Raw genomic sequence first — 24,943 nt, 5'->3', positions numbered from 1 at the left:
TCAAAGTTTCAAATTCAAAATTTCTAGTTTCCAATTCCAAGCTTCAAGTTTCAAAAATAAAATCTTTTTCAGGGAACTACAAAAATCAAAGTTTTCTTGATAAGAATGAAAAAATTCGAATCAAACAAATGAAAATTACACATCTCAAAAAAAAAAAAAAAAAAAAAAGTGGGACCACAAAGCCTTCATCATTTAAAGTCTAATCCCAAATTTTGACTTTTTGTAGGCAACAGCAGGATCAAAGTAGAGAAGCCCTTTGATCGACATTTCAAAAGTCCAGATCAAAGTAGAAAATCCATTTGATCAACATTCCAGCAAGTCCAGATCGAAGTAGAAAAGCCCTTTGATCGATATTTCAACAGTCTAGATCGAAGTGGATAGGCCCTTTGATCGACATTTCAACTGTTAGGTTCTAAGACTTTAGAAACTAAATTTATTAGAACTTCAATGTGTAATGTGTTAGCAAACCATTATCAAAACTTAGAGTCTAGATTTAGGCTACTCAAAGTGTGTTTATTTGTAAAGTTGGAATTGAGTGATTGCAAGATTTATTTGTCTAAATCTGCAAGGCTCAATCGATCGAAAATTAAGCTTAATCGATCGAACCTCGTGCAGATTATTTTTTCTGTAGAATTTCCAACTCAACCCAAGCCCAGTTTGACGTGTAGGGTTTTATATTTTACTCCAAGTATAAAAGGAAAAACCCTAGCTACGTTTTAGAAGTCTTTGATGGGCTGTGTGTTGAATCTCTTGTGAGATCTAGAGGTTTTTACCTTCATACACACTTAGGGTTATCAAGATTAAGATTATGTAAAGAATTTGGTGATCGCTTCAGTTGTTGCATAAAGAATTTAAATAAGATCTAAAACCTTTGAGTGGAATCTCAAAGTCACAAGTGGGAGTACTTGTGGTTGCAGTGGATCAAGGAAAGAAGTAGTCCGTGGACTCGGAGCTGTCACGTGGTCATGATAGTAAGTTTTCTACATGAGGTAGCAATAGGATGTTAGTGGTCTAAGTTTTGGTTGCAAAAGGCTCAATCTAATTGAGTCTTTTTGAAATGGTCCTTGTGCTTCATCTCTATATTCTTTGTGACCATTCTCCTTTTGCTATTTTGTTTTGTTTGTTTGTTTGGTTTTTTTTTTTTTTTTTTTTTGTTTTGTTTTTTTTTTGTTTTTTTTTTTTTTTGTTTTTAGGATTTGCATTGCATAACATTCATGCATTTCATGATAGGTTGTTTTTGTTATTCCTTTAAAAAAAATTAAAAAAAAAGGGAAATGGAGGAAAAATGTGTTTCGCATTATTTCTCTTGGACTTGTAATCAAGGCTGATCATATTATCTTTACATAACATGCTTGTGTACCTTTTTTAGCTTGGATGAGCTTAATTTTACTGCACTTTGCTAGTTTTGGCTATGTAATGCATGTTGTGTGGGAATTGTTTATAGTTTTTGATCACATGATCTTGATTTTGAAGTCACATGTTTTTGATTGTAAGGATTAAAAAATCCTAAGAGAAAGGCATAAATAACCATCTCACCACTGTTTAATAGCTAATCATGAACACCTTAGTGCATATCATAAGATCTTATGCTCAAAAAAGTGTAGCACATGCACAAAAAGAACATAAGGTGTAGCCTCGGATTAAAGCTAAAATTAGAGTGTACATTATGAGGCAAAACAAGAAACTTACATGATTGCAAGCTTGTTTTCAAGGAGATGTGAGAGTTATATGATGTAACTCTTTAGGTGATAGCCACTTTCAAATTTATGTGATGAATAATGTATAAATTGTGATTGATCACTATCTACTTATCACCTCACATGTATCTCATACTTTTACTAATTACACACACTTCACAAGTTATTCTTTGCTAAACTTAGTACATGATATTGTGTGTGAATTTGTTTTGGCCATCCAAGATTATATATTACTTGTTTTTAATGCAAAATGTGTTTTATGTTTGAGTTTTTGAGGACAAATTGATTCAAAAATGTGTTTTTGGAAGATTTGGGTTGAATTTAAGTGTTTTTGAAAAAAAATTTATCTCATACTCATGCATCTCATTCATGAAACACTATGCTTTGAGGAGTTCTTGCATTAAATTGCTCTGTTTTTCAAAAATTTGAGTTTTCCAGATTTTCGACCGATCGAAGCTGTTGCTTGATCGATTGAAAATGTGATAAAAATTTAGGTTTGAATTTGCCTGGCTCGATTGGTGCTTGATTGATGTTGGATCGATCGAATCTGTTTTTCGATCAATCAAGGCTTATTTTCGACCAATCAAATTTCGGTCAGAAGGTGTTTTAAAAAGTCTTTTCTCACGTATTCTTCATACTTTTTCAAACTTTTCAAACAATTTTTCACTGTTCTTCTTCGACGGATTCAATCTAAACCATTTTTGTCATTTTCTTTCTCAAATTTCTTAAGGGTTTTTGTCCTCAAGTGCAGGTAAGACCTAATTACCCTTTCTTTTTCATTAAAATCACAATTTTCATGCATTTTTTTTATTGAAAATTTCAAACCTTGGGATTTTGGGATTTTTGCTCAAATCAGTTGTTTTTAATCAATTTTGGTTTATGGGTTTTTGTTCTTGGATGCTATTAACATGTTTTCCATGCATTAATTTGATTAATTTTGTGATTTGGGAAAAATTGAAATTTCTAGGGCTTGAAACTTTAAGATATTGGGGATTTTGTTTAATTTGGCTAACATAGATGAAATTGACTTGTGTTATTGGTTGATTACGTCATTATATGATGTTATCTAACTAGTATAATGATATATTGATCAATTTGTTGAGATTTTTGAGATTTGGTTTTTCAAAATTTGGGGTTTTTGGTCTAAAACTATATGTTCAAGTCAATTGCTGGTTTTTGAAGTAAAATTGAACAAATTTCAGTGCATTAGAGCATGCATCATTTGTGCATTCATTACATGCATCATATAAATTGTTATTTATTGAGATTTTTGTGCTCTAACCTACTGTAATGCAATCTGCCCTTGGTTCTTTTTCTATTTTTTCTATTTCTATCTTTTCTTTCCAACCCTTAGCATCATGGTTAGAAAGACTAAAGCGAAGAAAACCACCACCCCCTTTACCCCTGGTTTCCAGAGTGATAGGTTTCTAACCCCAAAAAACCAAGAAACCCATGAGAATCTGAATGTTTATAAAAAGGTGTGGGCTAAGCGTAAAGTGATTCTAGATGAGGTTGATCCAGGGATTTGTAGGAGTTTTGATCGTAGGGGTTGGTTGCCTCTTTTAGATGTAGATCATCCTCCTCCGTCTATTTTGATTAGAGAGTTCTACTCGAACTTCTCTGTCCACTCCGATGATTCCAATGTCCAGAATGTGACGAGTTGAATAATGGGTGAAAAGTATGTCATTACTCTTGAGGTAGTGGCCTCTGCTCTTCATGTACCTTTGGTACAGTAGCCTGTCTATCCTTACACCAAGGTCCCTCCTCTCGATGACATTATGTCTTACATCACTGGTACTTCCATTCAGTGGGGTACTGATCCTCGTGTCACCTTTCATGAGCTTACTAAGCTCAACTATTTTTTTTTCTGGATTTCTTGTCATTCTATTTAACTATCTCTCATTTGCACACCATTCCTATTGAGAGATGTGCATTTTTGTATGCTCTTGTCACTGATGCTCCTATGAGTTTTCCTACTCTTTTCATTCGATCACTTGTTGAGGTTCATAGGAGTAGTTCGAAAGGGCATGGTCTTTTCTTTTCGGTTTTCATTCATAGGATTTTGTTAGATTTGGGTTTAAAGGATTTTCTTGCATCCAAGATTGTCCATATCATCGCTCCCACAGGTGCCACCTTCCTTAGGCAAAAAGCAATTTAGATGAAAGCTAGCTCTAAATGCCCCAGAGTTGAGTCTTCCATAGATGATGCATCTCGGCCTCCTCCATTTGGTGATCCTTTTGCTAAGGAGTTTGACGATCCTACCATCGTTGTTGATCCTCCACCTTCTTCTTCGAGTGTTGCTTCTTTACGGAGTATGCTGGACACTGTCATGATCGTTCAGGGCAAGGACAGATTTTGGTGGATATGCTTGCAGAGCTTCAGGCTTTACATGTTGATTTGGCGAATGCTCGACGATCTCCTCCACCACCTCCTTTTGATGATGAGCCTTGATTGCCCTTTGGTAATTCGTCACAAAAAGGGAGAGTACATATTGTGCATGGAGATAGGGGCAGTTTTTGTTTTAGGGTACATAAATTTTATCTAGGAGCTTCTTGATGTATTTCTTTATATTTTGGCTCATGATGTATTTTTTGGTGATGCATTTCAGTTTTATGGGTTGTATATGTTAGGGGGAGACACTATGTTTTATGTTTCTTTTATTGTTTCTTGTTTCACATGTGATACATTGGTTATTGATTTATATTATGATATTATTCATGGTATATGTCTTTTATTTTTTGTTTTGTGAAATCAAGAAGTTATTTTGTTTTTACTTGTATTTTCCACACATGCGTTTATGTGTTTGTTAAGTGTTTTAGGAATATACATTTTTATTCAATTGTGCTACTGTTTACACTGGCAACTGATAAATAGTAGTTAGGTTGAATTGTTTTTGGGCATTTTAATTTTTAATGGGCTATTTGTAACTTTGAGCATTTCAGTTTTGTGATGTGTTCTGTCACGGATTGCCAAAGGGGGAGTTTGTTAGGTTCTAAGACTTTAGGAACTAAATGTATTAGAACTTCAATGTGTAATGTGTTGGCAAACCATGATCAAAACTTAGAGTCTAGATTTAGGTTGCTCAAAGTGTGTTTATTTGTAAAGTTGGAATCGAGTGATTACATGATTTATTTGTCTAAATCTACAAGGCTTGATCAATTCAAAATTAGGCTCGATCAATCTAACCACGTGTAAATTATTTTTTTTGCAGAATTTCCAACTCAGCCCAAGCTCGGTTTGACGTGTAGGGTTTTATATTTTACTCCAAGTATAAAAGGAAAAACCCTAGCTACGTTTTAGAAGTCTTTGATGTGTTGTGTGTTGAATCTCTTGTGAGATCTAGAGGTGTTTACTTTTATACGCACTTAGGGTTATCAAGATCAAGATTATGTCAAGAACTTGGTGATTGCTTCAGTTGCTGCGTAAAGAATTTAAAGCAGATCTAAAACCTTTGAGTGGAGTTTCAAAGTCACAAGTGGGAGTACTTGTGGTTGCAGTGGATCAAGGAAAGAAGTAGTCTGTGGACTTGGAGCTGTCACGTGGTCGTGATAGTAAGTTTTCTACACGAGGTAGCAATAAGATGTTAGTGGTCTAAATTCTGTTGTAAAAAATTCAATTCTTTCATAGTGGATCTGTTTTACCATGAGGATAGCTAGGTTAAATCCTCCCCAGGCTTTTTACCGGTTTGGTTTTCTTGGGTTAACATATCGTGTGTTCTTTATATTTCTGTATTACTTACATGATATGATTTGATTGTGTTAACCTAGATCTGAATAATTTATCTAAGTAATCACTTGGCTAAATAACTAGGTTAAACATCTTGTGTTTTAAGGGGTCTAAAAACGTATATCAACAACTCAGATCGAAGTAGAAAAGCCCTTTGATCGACATTCTAGCAAGTTTAGATCGAAGTAGAGAAGCCCTTTGATTAACATTTCAACAGTCCAAATCGAAGTAGAAAAGCCCTTGTGATCGCCATTTCAATAGTTCAGATTGAAGTAGAAAAGCCCTTTGATCAACATTTTAACAACTTAGATCGAGGTCGAAAAGCCCTTTGGTCACCACAGCTCCAGTTCCAAGGTAGAAAAGCCTTTTGGTTACCTTTTATCAAGATCCAAGGTAGAAAAACCCCTTGGTTACCATCCACATTCAAGACCGAGATAGAAAAGTCTTTCGGTCACCTCAATTATCAAGAATCATTTCAAAGTTCATTAGCTATCAAGTAGGTTAAGATTTTTTTTTTTTTTTTTTTTTTTTTTTTTCCAAAAGGTAATGCACTAGTTCCGTGTTCCAAAGTTTTAGGTTCGAAGGCTAAGTAATTTTTGAAAATTCAACATCAATTAAATCATGGCTACTAAAATCAGTGTCTTTGTTTTACATTGACATTCACTTTCCAAGCTCTATCAATGAGGGGTATTCTATAAACACTCGATTTTGCACCCATGATTTAATCAAGGAGAATGACTAGAATGACCATCCATGTACCCAAAAATCATGATTGCATTACATGAATTAATTTGTTCATTGCATATCATAAAAATGATCTTAAGGTTCTAACGGTCACGACGGTATGCCCGGTTTCCAAATTAGACCGTTGGATTGAAAGATATCGCTTGATCAAGTTTGCACAGTCAGCATGCATTGTGTCTAGGTAGAGTCGACCATGCATGATTAATTTAAATTAATTCTAATTGGTTAAACAATTAAAATTAATTAAATAATTTTGTGATTGGTTGATAGTTAGTGTCAAAAATAGGATTGCTTGCATGAGAATAAAGGGGATAGTTGGATAACAATAAAATTGTGGATAATCTAGACTTTATCAAGATTTATTTTAGAGTATTAGTCTACAAGATAATTGTTGCTGAAAAGACCTAAATTATTCGGAAAAGAGTTAAAATTTTAGAATACGGATTAAAAAACACGTTTTGGAATGCCGAACGACACTTTCAAAGTGCCGAATGGCACACATTAGGGTTTTGGCCCAATGGTCTTCGAGTGACGTTAAAACACATTCTTTTCGGCTTTTGGTGGAAGGATGCGTCCCGGTTCGTATTCTTATGGTCAAAGCTATTTTTCAAGTCTCCTAATAGAGATTGCATTCAAAATTCAGCACACTTTTTCACGCTCCCAAATTTCTCATATTTCTAACTCCCCTTTCTGATATTCTCTCTCTTACGTTAAAGAGATTTTGAAGGCTTTAGTCTTAAGAATTTCTTTTTTGTGAGCAAGGAGTTTTAGATTTCAAAGACAACTGCATAAATTTCTTTGAACCCTAAAATATTCTTTCGAGAAAAAGAGTACGTCCATGCAAGAGGTTGCTTTTTTTTTTTTTTTTTTTTTTTAATTTTTACTTCTTCTTTTATTTCTTTTAATTTTGTGATGCATCAATAAATATGTGTTAATTTGATTTTGCAATGCTCATCTCATATGTTGTCAATATTTTCTTTATTAGAATATGTTTATGATGTTTTTATTGTTAAGATCTATATTTTTTTTTAAAATATTTTCTTAATCAAAAAACTGATTTGCATCTTCATTAGATGCAAATTTGAATTTTTCTCAATAAAAAAAACTTATTTGCATCTTCATAAGATGCAGATCTGAATTTTTTTCAAATCAAAAATTGATTTGCATCATACTTAGATATAGATCTGAATTTTTCTCAATCAAAAACTGGTTTGTATCTTCTTTAGATACAAATCTAAATTTTTCTTATTTAAAAAATTGATCTACGTTTTCTTTAGATGTAGATCTGATTTTTTAGCATAGCAGATTTTGAAATAAAAAAGGGGATCATGAATAGTTGTGTTTGTTTCGTGTAGTGCATGTAGCATAGATTTATTTCATTAATACAGTCCTCTTCTCAAAAAATCTTTTTCTTATTTTTTTTTACACATATAAAAACAAATCTGATTTTTTTTCAATATATAAAAATTTGATTTTTTTTTATTATCATAAGACATATTTGATTTTTCTTTCACCAAAAACCCATTTTTTTAGTTCTTAAAAATAGATCTGATATTTTTTTTTTAGAACCAAAAAGACTTTGATTTATTTAATAAACACAAATCTAAAATTTTCTCTTCAAAAACTATTTTTTCTACACATAAAAGACATATATCATTTTTCTAAACCAAAATCAATTTTTATCACAACACAGATATGAATTTTTAATAAAGAAGGGGATGCATTCATAAATAAACTTATGTGATTTAGTTTTGTTCATGTGTACAACATATCATTCATGTCATGCATAAAGGGGTACATTGGTCATAAGAGTTTAGAAGACCAGACTCTATCTGGGTGAAATGGGTGCCTAACACCTTCTCATTCCATAACCTAACATCTGAATTTAGTGTCTTTGGATAGGTAGACCTAGTCTTTATCTTTGTTTTTTTTTTTTTTTTTTGGTAGATTGTAACTAGGACAAAAAGCCATGTAATTTTTTGGTAGTTTGTAACTAGGACCCAAAGCCATGTAATACTCAATTTATCAAACATGTATTCTTTTTTATTCAATCAATGAGAATAGAACAATTCAGTCATGTATTTTGTATTTTTTTTTTTTTTTTTTTTTTTTTTTTTTTGTATAAAAAAAATATAAGTGGCAACTCCACACTACATACTAAAAAAGAGAGGTGTTTTTCAAAACATCCAAAAATCTCTTTTTTTGAGAGGCACTTTTGCGGTCTCTCTCACACACACAAGTCCAATAAATCACATGACAAATTGAAGGTCATAAAATTAAGAAACAAAGATGAACTATATTATAGAGAGAGAAAAGAGAAACAATAGAGCGGCAGGTGAGTAGATATTTGTCCCTCTAGTAATTAATAGGTTTTGGCAAATACCATGGTCTCAATGTCTACATTGCCTTTACTAAGAATATTAATACGGGAAATGTTAACAGATACCCTAAGGGCATTGGTTTATAAAATATTATTAGAAACTTTTTTCTAGGAAAAGAAAAAAGTAATTATTTTTTTGAGAGCTTTTTATATTTTCCGTAAAAGTAGTATAAAAAATTTTCTAATTAAAATGGTTAATTAACAAATACCATAAGGGAACCCATTAACTAGACTCTATTAATATAGATTCTTGCTTTGCACCTTGACTAAATCTCTAGAACTTTGGTAATTTGTTGGGTAATAGCAAACCTAAAATCATAGGAACTATTTGAGGGCTCTAAGAGAGAAAATTAACAAAACCAAGATATACATTTTAAAAAAAATAATTGAAAATGAAAAAGAGAGAAGTATTGATGAAATTAAAGAATGAAGGATGAGATTTAGATATGTGTTTTGGAATGCTCATTAAGAAGGTGAATTAATTTTTGTTTTTTGAGTAGTTATTTGAAAAATGGAGGTATTTTGGCAAGTTTGTAAACTTAGGGGGGTATTTTAGTAATTTTACTATGTAATATTCCAAGAATAAAAAAGATTCGGTCAAATCTACTCATTTCCAAAATATAAAGAGAGAAATTATTCAATTATAAAATTTAGAGGAGACTTGTGAATTAAGGAAAAGTGTTTTTTCAATTTTTTCTTTCTTTCTAATGTTTATCTCTATGAAAGTCTTTATTTGGTACAATCTCTAAAATAAGAAATAGGGTAAACAATCAATTAGCTACTAGTTTTATGAAATCTCTCTTCCCTATAAAAAAAAAGACTTGCAATTGAAGTAGGAATACCAAGCTTTCTCACATACAGAAACTAGAAATATTGCTCATCATAATTCATGAATGAAAGCAATGTCAACCTATCTTCCTGAGGAGTTGTTGGTGCATATACTGTCATGGCTACCCCCAAAATCTCTCATACAATTCAAGACTGTTTGCAAAACTTGGCTTTCTCTCATTGGGAACCCAGATTTTCACTCCAAAAATCTTATCAACCACTCGATTCTTAGCACCCCCCAAAACCAGCTCCTCCTTTTCAAAGGCATAGATAAATCCCGTATTCAAACAGAAGTTTGTTCATTTCTCTTTCATGAAAACCTTGAATGTGTGCCAACTCAGACTCCTAGTCCTATATATCTACCTTATACTTGTGTCAAAATCATTGCTTCTTGCAACGGTTTTCTCTGTCTTTACTATGACTTAGGCTTTGACATTATTATGTGGAATCCTTCCACATTAGATGTCAAGGCTACAAGATTTGTGTCCCATTATCCCATTTGGTCTATCACAAGTGACCGTGTTGGGTTCGGTTTTGACGCTAGATCCAATGACTTTAAGTTGGTGAGAATTCTCACTTCCGAGTTATGGCTTCCAAATCAGGAGATAAAGCAGGAAGTTCAGGTGTATAGCTTAAACTGCAGTTCTCTGAAAGAGCTTTTTGTAGATCTACCATATGGCTTTTTAAATCAAAAGAAATCGACACTTTATAGAGATGGTGTTTTTTATTGGTATGCAGATTCTGGTGGTCGCGACAATGTCCTCAATGACGAGATTGTTGCATTCAATATGGGCGAAGAGACTTTCCGCACGGCATTGGTGCCAAATGAATATCGTGTCGGGAACAATGGGAACTGCCGCCATAAGTGGTGGTGGTGGAGGCTGGTTACGGAGTTAAGACATTGCTTTGCTATGATATTCTTCCCTTCTAAAGAGCAAACAACATTCATTGATATATGGGTGCTGCTTGAATTTGGTGTTAACAAGTCTTGGATCAAACTCTTTAGCATTGGACCTACAATGGATTTGGGGCGTCCTTTGGGATTTTGGAGGAATGGTAATTTGTTCACGGAAAACAAAGAAGGGCACCTTGTACTATGGGATCCCTTCACTGGAAAGTTTAAGAATCTTAAAATTGAAAAGCCGAATAGATTTTTGGAAGTTTTTCAATACAAGCCAAGTAGAAGAGGTGATTACATAAATGGTGCATCTATGCATGTATTATGGCAAAGAAACGGATATAAAATAATCAGAAGGTATTGTATTTTATAACCTTAGTACTTAGTGTTTTGGTTATCTAGAGTTATTTGAGGCTCTTAATATTAATAATAAAATTTTTTTTTTCCAGATTTGATAGCAGAATAGTACCTATGGGGCCTTCTCGAGGATGATTACTCTTTATCACTAGGTCAAGGCAACAATCAGTTTTTGATATAGGCGGTGTTTGAAATCAAATTTTTTATTCAACAAAAATTGTTAATGAAAGGAAAGCGAGAAGGAAGAACCATAACATAGGTAAGAGAACTTGGAAGGAAGTTCCTAATCGAATATCGAAGGAGAGGTTACATCCTTCATATATCCAATTAGAACCCGATTCATTGTTCGGTTCGATGACAAGAAATTTAATCAATTGAGTTAACTAGTTAATGTTTTAGTTGAAATTTCTATTATGGAAACATTTATATTTCAATGTTGTTGGTTTTTTAAGATGATTTTGATATTACAAAGTTTTTGGTTAATAAAAGTCTAGTTTATTAATTCGCAATAATCCTAACTTTTTCTAGAGTTGTTGCCTATCATATCTTAAACTACATACTTAATACTTTGGCTGTTTCTACGTTAATATTTAAAATGAGTTATTTTACAAAAAATATTTTCTATAAAACTATCTCATATATCTATGTTTGGTAGCAACTTTAACTGAGTTGGAAAACAATCTTGTCACGCCCCAAACCCAAAAAGGTCCAAAGCATGAAAAAAACATCTCAAAGGTACCTGTAGATTTATCATTTTTGACAATTCAATCCAAATAATTCATGTCAAGTACCAACATCAAGAATTATCATAATAATTTCATTTACAATACTCCCAAAGTAAGCCAAAGCTCTATGCAATAATTACAATGACCATTGGCCACAAAAGAATGGAGGTCTGAATAAATATAATTACATATCATTAACTTATCCCATCAATGGAAATGAAGTCATAACCACTATTAGATACAAAAGAATAAGTCTAGCCTACTCTAGGATGTACATCTAAATATCTCCATTACAAAAGTCCAGCCTCCATTGGTAGTTGGTCTAACTACTGCTAGCCACCCAAAAAAAAAAAAAAAAAAAACCTTTCTTAAAACGTCATTGCCTAGTCTAAAAAATTTGTAAAAGAATGGGATGAGACAGAGCCTAATAAGTAGAATAATTAATGGGGGAAGGAGAACTGCAAGTTTCATGATGATGAATAGTTTACAAAGCATGTTATAATTTGAGAATTTCCAAATAATTTCTACAAAACCATTTCCAAAAATAATATGACAATAATGATTATAATGATATGGCACAAAACATCTCAAAATGCTCCCATGAAACTACATACTATGTTTTGTGAGCAATAACAATACAATTCCAAATCCAAGGCCACATGACAATGTTGTTACATAGATGGAACTAATTTGCCGTCACAAAGACAGAACTCATTAACCATCACAAAGATGAGTGCTAAGATATCGATGTCACACAGATTATAGTATCTAACTAGATACTCATCGGGTAATTACATGTTACAGCACATGGGTAGAACATAAAGAGTTCACAAATTACCTTTAATTCAAAATACATAATTCACTTCCAAGTAGTTTCATAAAATATTTGAATACCCAAGATATTCACAAGGTTCTCAAAGCGTTCAACTCATTTCTTGTCAAAAAGATTTTGTATTAACTTCCCAAATAACATAGATCAAGATAAAGCATCTTTATATTTTGCAAATAATGCAATAAATCCATAAAATCCATTCTCAAGAATTTAATCAAAGATACTATTCTTTTTCATGCTAACAAATCATGCATTTCCCCATATACATTACCAAATATGATGCACTATTCATAAATAGTCATGTATAATAGGGTCACAACACAATACTTTTTAAGAAAACATAGTTCCACAAATAATTTTCCAAAATGTGTTTAACCCAAAAACAATGTTTATGCAACATGGTTAGTTTCCGAAAATCCCATTAAAAAGTTACTTACCTCGCAACCTGCAGAAGCCTAATTTTCCAAGCTCCAAATGAATTTAGCTAAAACCTAAACAATACCAAGCAAACCTATCACAATAAGCATAAAGCTTGACATTGCATCTAGCTATGAATTAGAGATTGCTAACTAAGCAATTAATTAGGCAAGTCTAGTATTTAACCTCACAAATAATGTATTCCACTTCCAAAGTTTCTCAACAAATTAATTCACAAGGTGTTGAGGTCTAAAAAATCACAACACCCAGGCCCAAGGAAATAGCACAAGGGGCCATAGAAAATGAAAAGAGGAGGTGAGCCCAAAAAAAGCTTGAAGCCCAAAAACCATAAAAAAAGACAAGCCCTAAAGCCTACGAGAAAAGAAGGAAGAAAAAGAAAAAAAAAAGGGCTCAGATCGGAAGATTAGAGAAGAACCAACGTAAAGAGCTGAGTTGGGATCCCCGAAAGGCTGCCAAAGGCTCGGGATCCCCGAGGCGTGTAGCATAGCCAAGACAGGATTAAGACAGCTCAAAGAAAACGCCAAAAGAACACAAGAAACAAAGGGTAGATACGTCCTTCTCAGGTACCAGAGATGCAGCAAGAAAAAGGAGAAAGCCTAGAGTGACCTCTCATAATGCAAATGAACGCTACCTCAGGGAACCAGAATAAGGAGCTATAAAAAGGGAAGTAGCAGCAAAAAAACTTTCGAATCAGCAGAGTTGGATTTCGCCCACTTGGGAAAAATGACAAAGAGGAAGGACGACCAAAAGCTAAATCATAAGGAACGTGACATCAGAAACAAGTGCATTCCAGAATGGAAAGTCAGCCATGGGCTTTCGAAGAAACAACACCAAAAGGAAGAAAAAATGAGAAACAGGAAAAGGCTCAAACTTCTAGGCGATGGGTACAAAACGGGCTCTGGTACCCAGGGAGCAAAACAGGGGAATCAATAGTTCCTCGGGACTCTAGAATAATGCTATAAAAAGGGGGGAAAGCAGCTGGCAAAAGGGAGGAATTTTTTGTGAAGAAAGCAATAGAAAATTACAACAGAATCATTGAGAAAGTTCTATCGAAAAAACTCAAAGAAAGTTGAAAACTATCTCCCGATATCGCAGAAACAGCCACTATAGCACGTACTTGGATTCAAAAGGATTCAAATTTTGCAAGTCTTAGAGGCTTGGATAGTCATCTAAGTCTGTAATTTTTGAGCTTACTTGAGCCTTGTATCACGTCTTAGTGAGTACACTGTAATCATAATAAAGAAAATTTAATGAAGTATTTCTTATTAATTTGAGGATCCCTAACCATTGCTTTGTGTATTTCCTGATTGCTTTGGATTCCTTTTGCTGTTTTCATTGTTATTCAATACAAATATTCTCGTTTGCTAGTTTATGTGTATTGTAGGAAGCATGCTCTGTGCACCACTTGGTTCTTAAACAGCTCTTTAGCTAAGGTGAACCAAAACCCAGTCCACCAAACTATAATTATTTGGCCCAGGATCCTTAGGCCTATGTGCTAAAAAAAAGTACTCTTACATTTTGGCGACTCCACTGGGGACTGGGTAAAGAAGAGGGAAGAAGCAATCCCTTCGCAGAGTATGCCTCCAAGATAAAGGAACAACAAAGGTACTAATATGCCACCTGTGACCTCTGAGCCCGTGGGAGAAAACGAAGTAGCTTCCAGACAGAAAGGCGAGGTACCCCTGATGGAGCAGGGGGTGGTGTCAGAACAAAGGCACGCAAGGCAGGAGTCAGACCCCATGACTCGAATGACAGCGATGTTGAAGGATTTGGAGCAAGAAGTTCGCCTTCTTAAAGAAGGCAGGACACAGAAATCAGAGACAATGTTCCCCCCGTGGGTAACCAAGACAGAATTCAACCAGAAGGAGGGTCAACAATGGGAGGGAGAACCAACTCAGTACCTAACACTAGCAGATGTCAGTGCCCTCCTGGAGCAAGAAAGGGAAAAACTTTCGGGGATCCCCAAGAAATTCTCTCGAGATCCTCCATTTCCACCAGAACTCCTTGGCAAGCCATACCCCAAAGGGTATAAACCCCCAAAGTTCCATCCTTTTGATGGAAGAAATGGAAGCACTGTGGAGCACGTGAGTAGGTTCATTCACACTATGGGCCCCTACGCAAGAGACAAAGAACTGTGTCTAAGAGAATTTGCTAAATCCTTAGTGGATAGAGCATATACTTGGTACACCATGCTGAGATCTGGGTCCATTAAAACTTGAGATGAAATGATGGAGAGATTTTGTGCTAAGTATTATTCCGGTGAGGACAAGATCACTTTCCAAAGCCTTCAGATGATAAGGTAGAGGCCTGGGAAGGATCCCGTCCAGTTCATTAAAAGGTTTGAAGATGTGTCCCTAGATTGTTATGGGGACCACAAAGAAAAAGAACTCGTAGAAACTTGTATATCCAACATGCTTTTCGATTACAGACTCAACCTCGAAAATCTATGCATCGTACAATTTGCTGACCTGTTACAGAGAACTAGAAGGACAGCACAAACTATGAGGACAAAGAGGATGCCAGTATCCCAAGCCATGACAGCATCAGTTGGAGAGAAAAGGAAGAGGCCTGACGGGAAGGTGTTCGAGGAACCACCAGTGATCCCATGTACCGCAGAGGAATTAAACCATGTCCTGGACAAATGGATCAGGGATGGAGTTGTTAGGCCATTTATTGTGTCCAGGCCACCAACTGAGGAAGAAAGGAAGAACCCTTTGTTTTGCAGGATCTATAATTATGTCAAGCATTCCACCAAGGATTGTTGGACCCTCCATAGACTCTTCCACAAAAAGCTAAGAGAAGGAACCCTAGAGCTTACTCAAAAGGAGCCAGAAGTGCAAAGGAACCCCTTCCCCAACCACAAAGGGAAATGGGTGGTAGCTGTAATAATCCATGGGAACCCGGCAGAAGTAGAAGAATCTGAAGGATCCTTCCACCCAAGCACAGTCAGGACCCTCTAGAAGAATCCCAAGTTTAGGTCACTATTCAACCAACTGGGATTTGGACTAGAAGCAAGAAGGGTGGCCACAGAGTCTCTCATGAGTATAGCAGCAAATTCGGGAATGGAATGTAATGCCCTTTAGCCTCAAAAATGCAGGGGCCACATACCAGCGAACCATGACATCTATCTTTCATGACATGATGCATGAGGAGATGGAAGATTATGTAGATGATATTGTGGTCAAGTCAAAAACTAGGACAGGACACCTTCAGGTACTTGAGCAAGTTTTCGAAAGATGTAGGAAATACAAACTACGCATGAACCCCATGAAATGTGCCTTCGGGGTGTTTGCTAGAAAGTTCATTGGGTTTCTGGTACATCACAGAGGCATAAGTGTAGACCCAGCCAAAGCCACAACCATTGCCACAATGAAAAGACCGACGACGGTGGGAGAGCTCAAAAACTTCCTAGGGAGGGTCTCCTATATTAGGAGATTTGTGCCTGGGCTAGCTTCAGTTACAACGGGATTATTCAAACTATTGAAAAAGGGAACTAAGTTCACCTGGGAAACGGAACAACAAGAGGCCTTCCAAAGGATTCAGCAAATCATGAATCACTTGCCCACTCTCCAAGCACCAGTGAGGCCTTCCAAAGGATTTAGCAGATCATGAATCACTTGCCCACTCTCCAAGCACCAGTGCATGGGCGACCCCTGTTGCTGTACTTAGCATCAAACTCCTAAGCAATAAGAGCCTTGCTAGCACAGGAAGATGATGATGGGAATGAACAACCTATTTACTACGTAAACAGGACACTCAAGGACACCGAGACCAGGTACCCCAGGATAGAGAAAGCTGGCCTAGTGATTATCTACGCGTCCCAGAAGCTGAAAAGGTATTTCTTAGCTCACCAGATCCTTTTGGTGACTAAGTCCCACCCCATAAAAGCACTCCTACACTAGCCCCTTCTCACAGGAAGGATAGCACAGTGGCTGGTCCTGCTCTCTCAATATGACATAGGCCTCAAGACCCCTAAAGCTGTCAAAAGTCAAGCCATAGCAGATCTACTAGCTCAGTTCCCAAGAAAGGAATAAAGCTCACTGAGTGAAGAGATCTCGGGTGAGGTGGCAGTGGCAGATATCCCAGGAAAGAAATGGACAATGAGATTCAATGGGTCAGCTACAACAACTTCAAATGGGGTAGGAGTCGTACTAAGCTGTGAGAATGGGGATACCATACCCATGTCTTTCAAGCTTGGGTTCTCCTGTTCTAATAATGCAGCTGAATATGAGGCATACTTGACCGGGTTAACTATAGCACTCAGTATAGGAGTAAAGCATATGAGAGTATTAGGAGACTCCAATCTTGTAGTTTCCCAGGTGAAAGGTGACTTTGCACTAAGAGAACAAAGTTTAGTAGCCTACAGGACTTGGGCGTAAAAGCTGGACTAGGAATTCCAAGCCTTTAGCATAGAGTACACTCAAAGGAGTGAGAACAGGTTTGCTGATGTGCTTGCCACCTTGGGATCCTAAGTACCATTCAAAGGAAGGGACACGTTGGTAAGGATAGGAAAGCAGGAACATTCTATCATAAGGATTCTCCAAAAGATGTACCCCGGAGAGTCTAAATAGTGGGATTGGAGGAGCGAAGTCAAAGAAAAAATGAAAGAGGAAGGACCCGGAGGGAGTATCAAAGAATTGACGGATTACACTCTAATAGAAGGGGAACTGTACAAGAGGCTGCCTGGAGGAATCCTATCCAGGTGTATCAACGAGAAGGAAGGAAAATTTAGGCTAGAAGAATTACATACCCAAGCCTGCGGGATCGCAGAAAAGATCAGCCTATATAGAAGAATGCAACGCATTAGATACTACTGGCCAAACATGAACAAAGAGGCAACAACTATATAGGAAAAATGTCAAGAATGACAGCTTGCGATAGACAAAGAAGAAAGCTACGCTGTATTTGTTACAAAAGATTGGAGAATTTCCTTCATGGAATACTTGGCTCAAGGGATCCTACCAACTAACAGGATGCTAGCCCACTAGCTCAAGAAACTTGCGGACAGGTACTTCTTGCAGAACGGGATCCTATTCAAAAGGGGATACAGTAAGAGATCCCCTAAGATGCCTGGGGCCAAGGGAAGCTAGAGAAGTAGTCAGGGAAGTCCATTCCGGTGATTGCGGGAGTCACCCAGGAAAAATAAGGCTCTATAAACAGTTACTACTGTTGGGGTACTACTGGCCAACGATGAAAAGGGACTCCAAGGAACTAGTCAAAACCTGCCACGCCTGTCAAGTCCTTAGAGATGCGATCCATACTCACCCAAATGTGTTGCAAGATATGACAACACCATGGCCTTTTCACACTTGGGGGCTCAATCTCATAGGGCCTATAAATCCCATATCCAATGGTTACATATGGATCTTAGCAACCACAGAGTACTTTACAAAATAGGTAGAAGCCATCCCTTTGAAAAAAGCCACTAGAGCAGCTGTAACAAACTTCATTCGAGAACATATCATTACATGATTTGGGATCCTTAGGAGATTGATTAGTGACAATGAGGCCCTGTTCATAAACAAAGACATGAAGGGGTTGACTGAAGCATATTACATAAAGCATGGAAGGTCTACCCCATACTACCTATAAGGAAACGGCCAGGCTGAGGCCACTAATAGGGTGATGTTGAAGATCCTTAAAAAGATGAAGCATGAGTATGGAGGGAAATAGAGTGACCATTTGGCAGATGTACTTTAGGCATGCAGGAGTTCTGTAAAAACAGCCACGGGATTTTTGCCGTTTTCCCTAGTCTATGAAACAGAAGCTATTAGTCCTGTGGAATTAGTTGTTCCTACACGAAGAGTAGTACTTGAAGAAAGCCAAGAGGAAACCAAGGACACAAACAATGAAAGGAGATTGGCAGATTTGGAAGGGGTAGAGGAAGAAAGAGAACTAGCCAAGAAGAGAAGCCAGAGGTACCAACAAAGAATGACTAAAGCATATGCACAAGCAGTACGCCCGAGAGCTTTCACTGAAGGGCAGCTGGTACTGAGGTAAGGAGGAATCTTCCAGGGCCTTCCAAATTTGCCCCAAAATGGGAAGGACCCTACATCATCAGAAAAGCTCATGAAAGTAGGTATTACTACCTTTTAAAGGAAGATGGGATAGTCCTGACAAAACCCATAAATGGGAAGTGGCTGAAACAGTACTATGCATAAGAAAGAAAGGGTCTCAGCACGCCAGGATCCTTTTGCTAACTCCCCAACTCGCTAAGTTTTTTTTTTTTTAATTTTTTTTTATCATTTCTTTGCTTTTGTTATGAATTCTTGTCTAAGTGATTTTGTTCAGGAACCCATGATAGAAGGACACTCTGTGATCCTTACTATCTTTGATGACTTTTCCTATGTTCCTTAAATGGTAATCGTATTTTAATTCAATGAAATCTTTTTTCCTTCAGCCTTTAAGTCCTAAATATTGCAAAGTCCAAGTCTGGACAGAATTGAGGGAGGATATCTGGGCCAAGACAAAAGAAAAAATAGATAAATACCTTTTGACACATGACCCCGGATCCACCTCACAGATAGTTTCAAATGCCTTACAGATAGTTCAAATGCCTCACAAATAGTTTCAAATGCATGGTCTAGGATCACAGGCAAAAAGTAAGTGCTCAAGATACCTAGCCCAGCACTTGACAAAAAAGGGGACCTGTCAAGTTCATGAACTGGGACTAACAATAATAATAAATAAATAAAAAGGGGGACACCTAATGTACCTAGTTCAGTACTTGCGCAACAAAACAACCACCAGGGTACTTGATCCAGGACCTACAGTAAAACTTGTAGGAACCATGGCCCAGGACCCAGTAAAAAAAAAAAGAGGGGAAAGAAAAGCAATGTACCAAAGGGAGCAAAAAAATCTATATGCTATTAAGAAAAATCATAAACAGTTTAGAAACACAAACACTTAGGAGCAGTTTCGAAACACAAATACAGATCTATGCAAAAAAAAAAAAAAAGAGTAGTGTTCAAGCAGAAGAAAAAATAAAAACTTATACAACCCCAAATTGTTTATACACATCTAAACCAGCTAGAAAAAAGGGGAGAAGGGAAAAACTAGGAAATAAGGTCGACCAACAATGAACCATCTGGGGAAATAGTAGGGACAACTGAAGAAGAAAGAACCCTCTGCCTTTTAACCTTCAAATCTTGTAAACCTTGTGAGCACGAGCCAGAGCTTCCTCAACAGCAACAATCTCAGCATCTATACTCCTAGAAGCCTGCCACTAGAATAGCACGTGGGCCAGTAGACGCAAATGTTCCAGCAAGAAAGACAGTTTGAACTTGGCCTCTAAAAGGTCTTGTACCACTCCCCTCCACTCTAAAAGCTTCTCTTCAGATAAGGAGTCTATAGAAGAATCTCTCAAAGAAATCAGTATAGCACAATGCAGCTCCATCAGGATGTTGCCTAGAAAAACACCTCCCCTAAAACCATTGGTAAAATCTCCATAACTCTTGAGCAACCCTTCTAGTAACGGCAGACCCTCCACAGGCACGGAGAAACGCAAGAAGCTGCCATAAGAAGACCCAAAGGAATGGAAGTGACTAGTAGGGAGGCTGTTGAACTCCAGAAGATCAAAACGGGCCAGGAAGATGGAAAGCCTTGAATTAGGATTTGAAGCAGCCACTCCCGGAACGTCCCCCATCATTGTATCACCACCTGTAGGAGCTGGAGAACCTTTAGCCTTTTGGGTTGTTTGAAGATCAACAACCTGAACGGATCTCACAAACCCCCAGGAACTACAAACTCAGAATCCCTAACACCTGTATCAACACTCGCAAAAAAAAAGAAAAGAAAGAGGAAACAGACTTAGTTCAAAAAAAAAAAAAAAAAGAGGCGGTAAAAAAAAAAGATAAGGGAAAAAAAAAAAAGGAAACCAATATTGGCCTCTTGGGGCAGAACCTCCTCCTTTTACTCCTCTGGCTTCTTAGAAGACTTTGAGAAAAGACACATAGCAAGTTGAAGAAAGGGTGAGGAAACCTTAGCAAAACGACGAAAAGAAGGCAAAGACATAGGGGGCTTAGCCATAGAAGAAGAAGATAGGGGAAAGGCATTAAAAAAAAAAAAAAAGTAAAGAAAGAAAAGGAAACACAGTAAGGACGATCTACACCCACCTTCAGAATTCTCTAATTCCAAAGAATAGGCGACGCTAGGAACAAACCTCACACTGGCTTGACCTAAAAAGAGAAAGGAAAGAAAGAACTCAAAAGGGGAAGGAGAGAAAAAAGGGGGCAAAAGAGAAATGGAGTTAAATACTATTATAAAGGAAAATAAGGCTCACCCATTTGCTTGGACAGAGAGACGCCTCCCAAAGTTTCTGTACTTAACACCATTTGAGGGAACACAGTTTTGATGGGACTAGGAGTCTACTCGAGCTGAGGACTTTGGGACGAAGGAAGTTAGGAAGCCCCAGGATCCTGGGTAGCTTGGACACCCTGCATTGGCTACCCAGCCTCCTCAACTATGCCACCATTAGGGGGCTCCTCTTCCACACCAAGAAACGCAACAAAGAAGGCTGCATCCATTTCCTCCTCCAGAGTCCTACCAGCCATGGGAGGAGACACTTCCACCTAAAAAAAAAATAGACAAGCAATAATAGGTGTGGGTAACAAGGTGCCACAAACATACAGTACTAGAGAAAGGAATTAAAGCAAACAGAAAGAGGCATGAATAAGGAACGGTCATACCACATCATAACCAGTTGATTGACTTCTACCTTTCTTGGAGTCCGATTTGCGTTTGGACTGCAAAGAAAACAACCACTCATTAGCTAAAAGGGAGAAGGGGCTGCAACAATAATGACAAACATAAAAAAGAGAAGAAGGAAGGAGGTCTTGCCCTTCTCTCTCTCTCTACAGATTCTTTGATGGTCTTTTGTTTACTACGAGTACGCCCAGAGGGTCCTAAGGGGGACTGAGATACAAAATCAGAGGATCCTAAAGGACTATGGATTGAAGAAGTCACATGAACCTAAAAAAAAGAAGACTTTACCTTAGTCTTCTTCCGGGTCCTTGTAGCCAAAGGTTGCCCAACTTCCTTTTCCTCAGGAGCCACCAACTGCTTCTGGGATTTCCCAATCTTTCTATTTTTTGCCTCAGGGCCAGCCTCTGTGCCCTCTGCACTTTCCTCAACTTCGGCTTCTTTCAATTTTTCCTGCTTGATCCTTTTTTCCTTGCCTTTACCTGCGGGAGTGGCAACACCTATTGCCTCTATTGCACCCCTCTTAATAGGTACCCCGGAAGAAGTACCAATGATAAGGTCACAACCCGACTAAGTTTTTGGAAAATCCTATGCATAAGTCACCTAGCCTCCCCTGGAAGCATGCCATTCCACAAACCCTGTCTTACTACTCACAGCAGTAGAAACAATTCCAACAGTAGGCAGGGATAGGCATTTGTTGGATGTTGGAGCAAAAGAAATACTAGGATTGGGGGCTTCCTTAATCGTGCCAGAACCAACATAGTCAACAAAAGATTTTTGTACTCTCCTCTAATAGCCAGCATAACCATTGGAGGCAAAAACTCCTTTTTGGGAATTGGGCACTACAAACTGAGGGCTCCTCTGCAACCAGTAGGAGAAGGCCTGGAGTCTCAAAAAAGGATCCAAAGAAGGAAGAGATGGTACTACATCTTTAAACACCGGGGGAATATCCTAATCAAAACTGAATTGCCAAAGTACTCGGTGTGCCGAGTAATGAGTGTACTTAGGGCCGCTTGAAGAGGGCACAGGAAGCCAAGAAGGACTAATACAAGCTAGGTAGGCTAAACTACCCTCATCACCACAGCGCAAATCAAAAGTGTTTCCTGTAGAAGTAAGAAAAGAAGACAACACAGAATCACAAGCAAAGCCAGGACCGAACTCTCGGGGAGACTGCCAATGTAAATGTCTTGCCTAATCAAACAACTCAACTAGGTTGAGATTGCCACCTTTCAGACTAATCCAGCGGAAGATGATAGGAAAAGTATCAGTTGAATTACCACAAAGACCTTTAATTATATAGGGGGATCCCTGAAATTTGTCTTTCACAAACTTCAAATTTCTACACTTAGCTAAAGTAGCTGAAGAACGATCCCACATAAATATCTGAAGGATGGCACAATGAAGAGATGAAGTGATTACATAGCAAGAGTCGCCTTCGGCTTCATCCCCATGAAGCTGGTCTAGTTGGGAATAGACGTGGCCCAAGAACAAGGGAGCTAAAGGATACTAGGCGCCTCGGGCCAACTTAATTGCCAGCGGAAAGAAAGTAGACTTAACCCCATACCCGGGGAACTCACTAAATAGGAACTTACTAAGCCAGAACACCAGGAAACCGGCTCGCCTGACTTCCTTATCTTTCTCACGCGAAAGGGTCATAACCCATCTCCCCATTTTGGTCGGCTTGCCACCAGGAGAAGCAGTGTGACCACCAAAATGGCTAAATAACTTGTTTTATACCTCGAGATCCTCTTCAGAAAGACTAATATCAAAAGGATTCTCATCTCCAAACACCGGAAGAAGGAAGTTGTTGAACACATCCTTTAGGGTGATCGTCAACTCACCAACAGAAAAGAAAAAAGTGTGAAGAGAAGGGCACCAACGGCATACTAGATGCCTGAGACCTTTAGCGTCTCTGAAACCCTCAAGATTCCTGGAAATCACCACTGCTTTTAGGATCCCAGCTCACTCCAAGCGACCCACGAACTCCTCATCAGAGAGTTCCCTATCCACCCAAATGGACCAACCTTGGATTTTCCCAGGAACAAATCAAAGAAGATAGGCACCGCCTCTCGAAGTCCCTGCCTGATCTGAAGATCAAAAATTTCTCTAGGGTCTGGAACCTGAGCGGAACCAGCGAAACCCACCTGACTAGAGAATACCCAAGCGTGAGGGGATGAAGGGGTCTCACCATGAGATACCTGAGGGAAAGATAGTCTAGGGGTATACCAGGGGTCCCGTAGGGGAAGAGTTGGGCGCTTAGTGACCTCATGAGACTCGCCTTGAGTTGAACTAGTGGAGCCTTCACCCTCAAAAGGGCTGGGAGTACGCTCTCTTCTTTTTTGAGAAGAAGAAGCCATCAAAGCAATGGGTATGATGAGAAGTAGGGAGAATTGGAAGAATGGAAAAAGAAACGGGAGTAGTAGACTGATTGAAAGAGAGAAAAGAGACCTAAGAGTGGAAGATTCAGGGAAGCAAAGAGATAATGTGAAGCGCCCACAATAAAGGCACAAAGAGCAGTTGGAGAAGACAAAGTATAGAAAGACACGCCAGTTGCCAAAATATTTAATTTTGAGGGAGAGATTAATTAGTAGTTATTAATGGAAGTTACGGGGAACATAAAAAGTGGATGGAGGAAGTTTTACTCCAAAACTCAACTGCCACATCCTGTGCAAAAGGGGGAAATTACAAAATAAAGAAGCACGACACGCAGAAAAGACCAGGATATCCAAAAGCAGCAGGAAGGTAAGGATCCTGAAGAAGGAAGAATGGAACCCAAGGATAATTAAAAGGAAATCCTACGGAAGCTAAAAAATCCTGAATTACTCATGCGTGGGCTTCAAGCAACCCACGAGCTCAAGGGGCTAAATGTTGAGGTCTAAAAAATCACAGCACCCAAGCCTAAGGAAATAGCATAAGGGGCCATAGAAAATGAAAAGAGGAGGTGAGCCCAAAAAAAGTTTGAAGCCCAAAAACCATAAAAAAAAAAGACAAGCCCTAAATCCTATGAGAAAAGAAAGAAGAAAAAGAAAAAAAAAAAAGGGCTCAAATCGGAAGATTGGAGAAGAAATAGCGTAAAGAGCTGAGTTGGGATCCTCAAAAGGCTGCCAAAGGCTCGGGATCCCTGAGGCGTGTAGCACAGCCAAGACAGGATTAAGACAGCTCAAAGGAAACGCCAAAAGAACACAAGAAACAAAGGGTAGATACGTCCTTCTCAAGTACCAGAGATCCAACAAGAAAAAGGAGAAAGCCTAGAGTGACCTCTCACAACGCAAATGAACGGTACCTTTGGGAACCAAAATAAGGAGCTATAAAAAGGGAAGTAGTAGCAAAAAACTTTCGAGCCAATAGAGTTGGATTCCGCCCACTTAGGAAAAATGATAAAGAGGAAGGACGGCCAAAAGCTGAATCATAAGGAACGTGACATCAGAAACAAGTGCATTCCGGAATGGAAAGTCAGCCATGGGCTTTCGAAGAAACAGCACCAAAAGGAAGAAAAAATGAGAAACAGGGAAAGGCTCAACCTTCTGGACGATGGGCACAAAACGGGCTCTGGTACCCAGGGAGCAAAACAGGGGAATCAATAGTTCCCCGAGACTCTAGAATAATGCTATAAAAAGG

The 24,943-nt window shown here is 37.9% G+C and overlaps 1 protein-coding gene across 1 annotated transcript; it reads left to right on the top strand.

The window, feature by feature from the left end:
• The first annotated feature begins 9,449 nt into the window (after nt 1-9,449).
• LOC126722347 (F-box/kelch-repeat protein At3g23880-like) lies at nt 9,450-13,558 on the top strand. Its single transcript, XM_050425501.1, has 2 exons — nt 9,450-10,592; nt 13,262-13,558. The coding sequence occupies exons 1-2, from the start codon at nt 9,450-9,452 to the stop codon at nt 13,556-13,558; spliced, it is 1,440 nt and encodes a 479-aa protein (XP_050281458.1).
• Nucleotides 13,559-24,943: the final 11,385 nt, after the last annotated feature.

Source organism: Quercus robur, chromosome 4, assembly GCF_932294415.1.
Source record: "Quercus robur chromosome 4, dhQueRobu3.1, whole genome shotgun sequence".
Classification (NCBI taxonomy): domain Eukaryota; kingdom Viridiplantae; phylum Streptophyta; class Magnoliopsida; order Fagales; family Fagaceae; genus Quercus; species Quercus robur.
The sequence above is the reverse complement of the archived record's forward strand: the minus strand, read 5'-3'. Positions and strand labels throughout refer to the sequence as shown.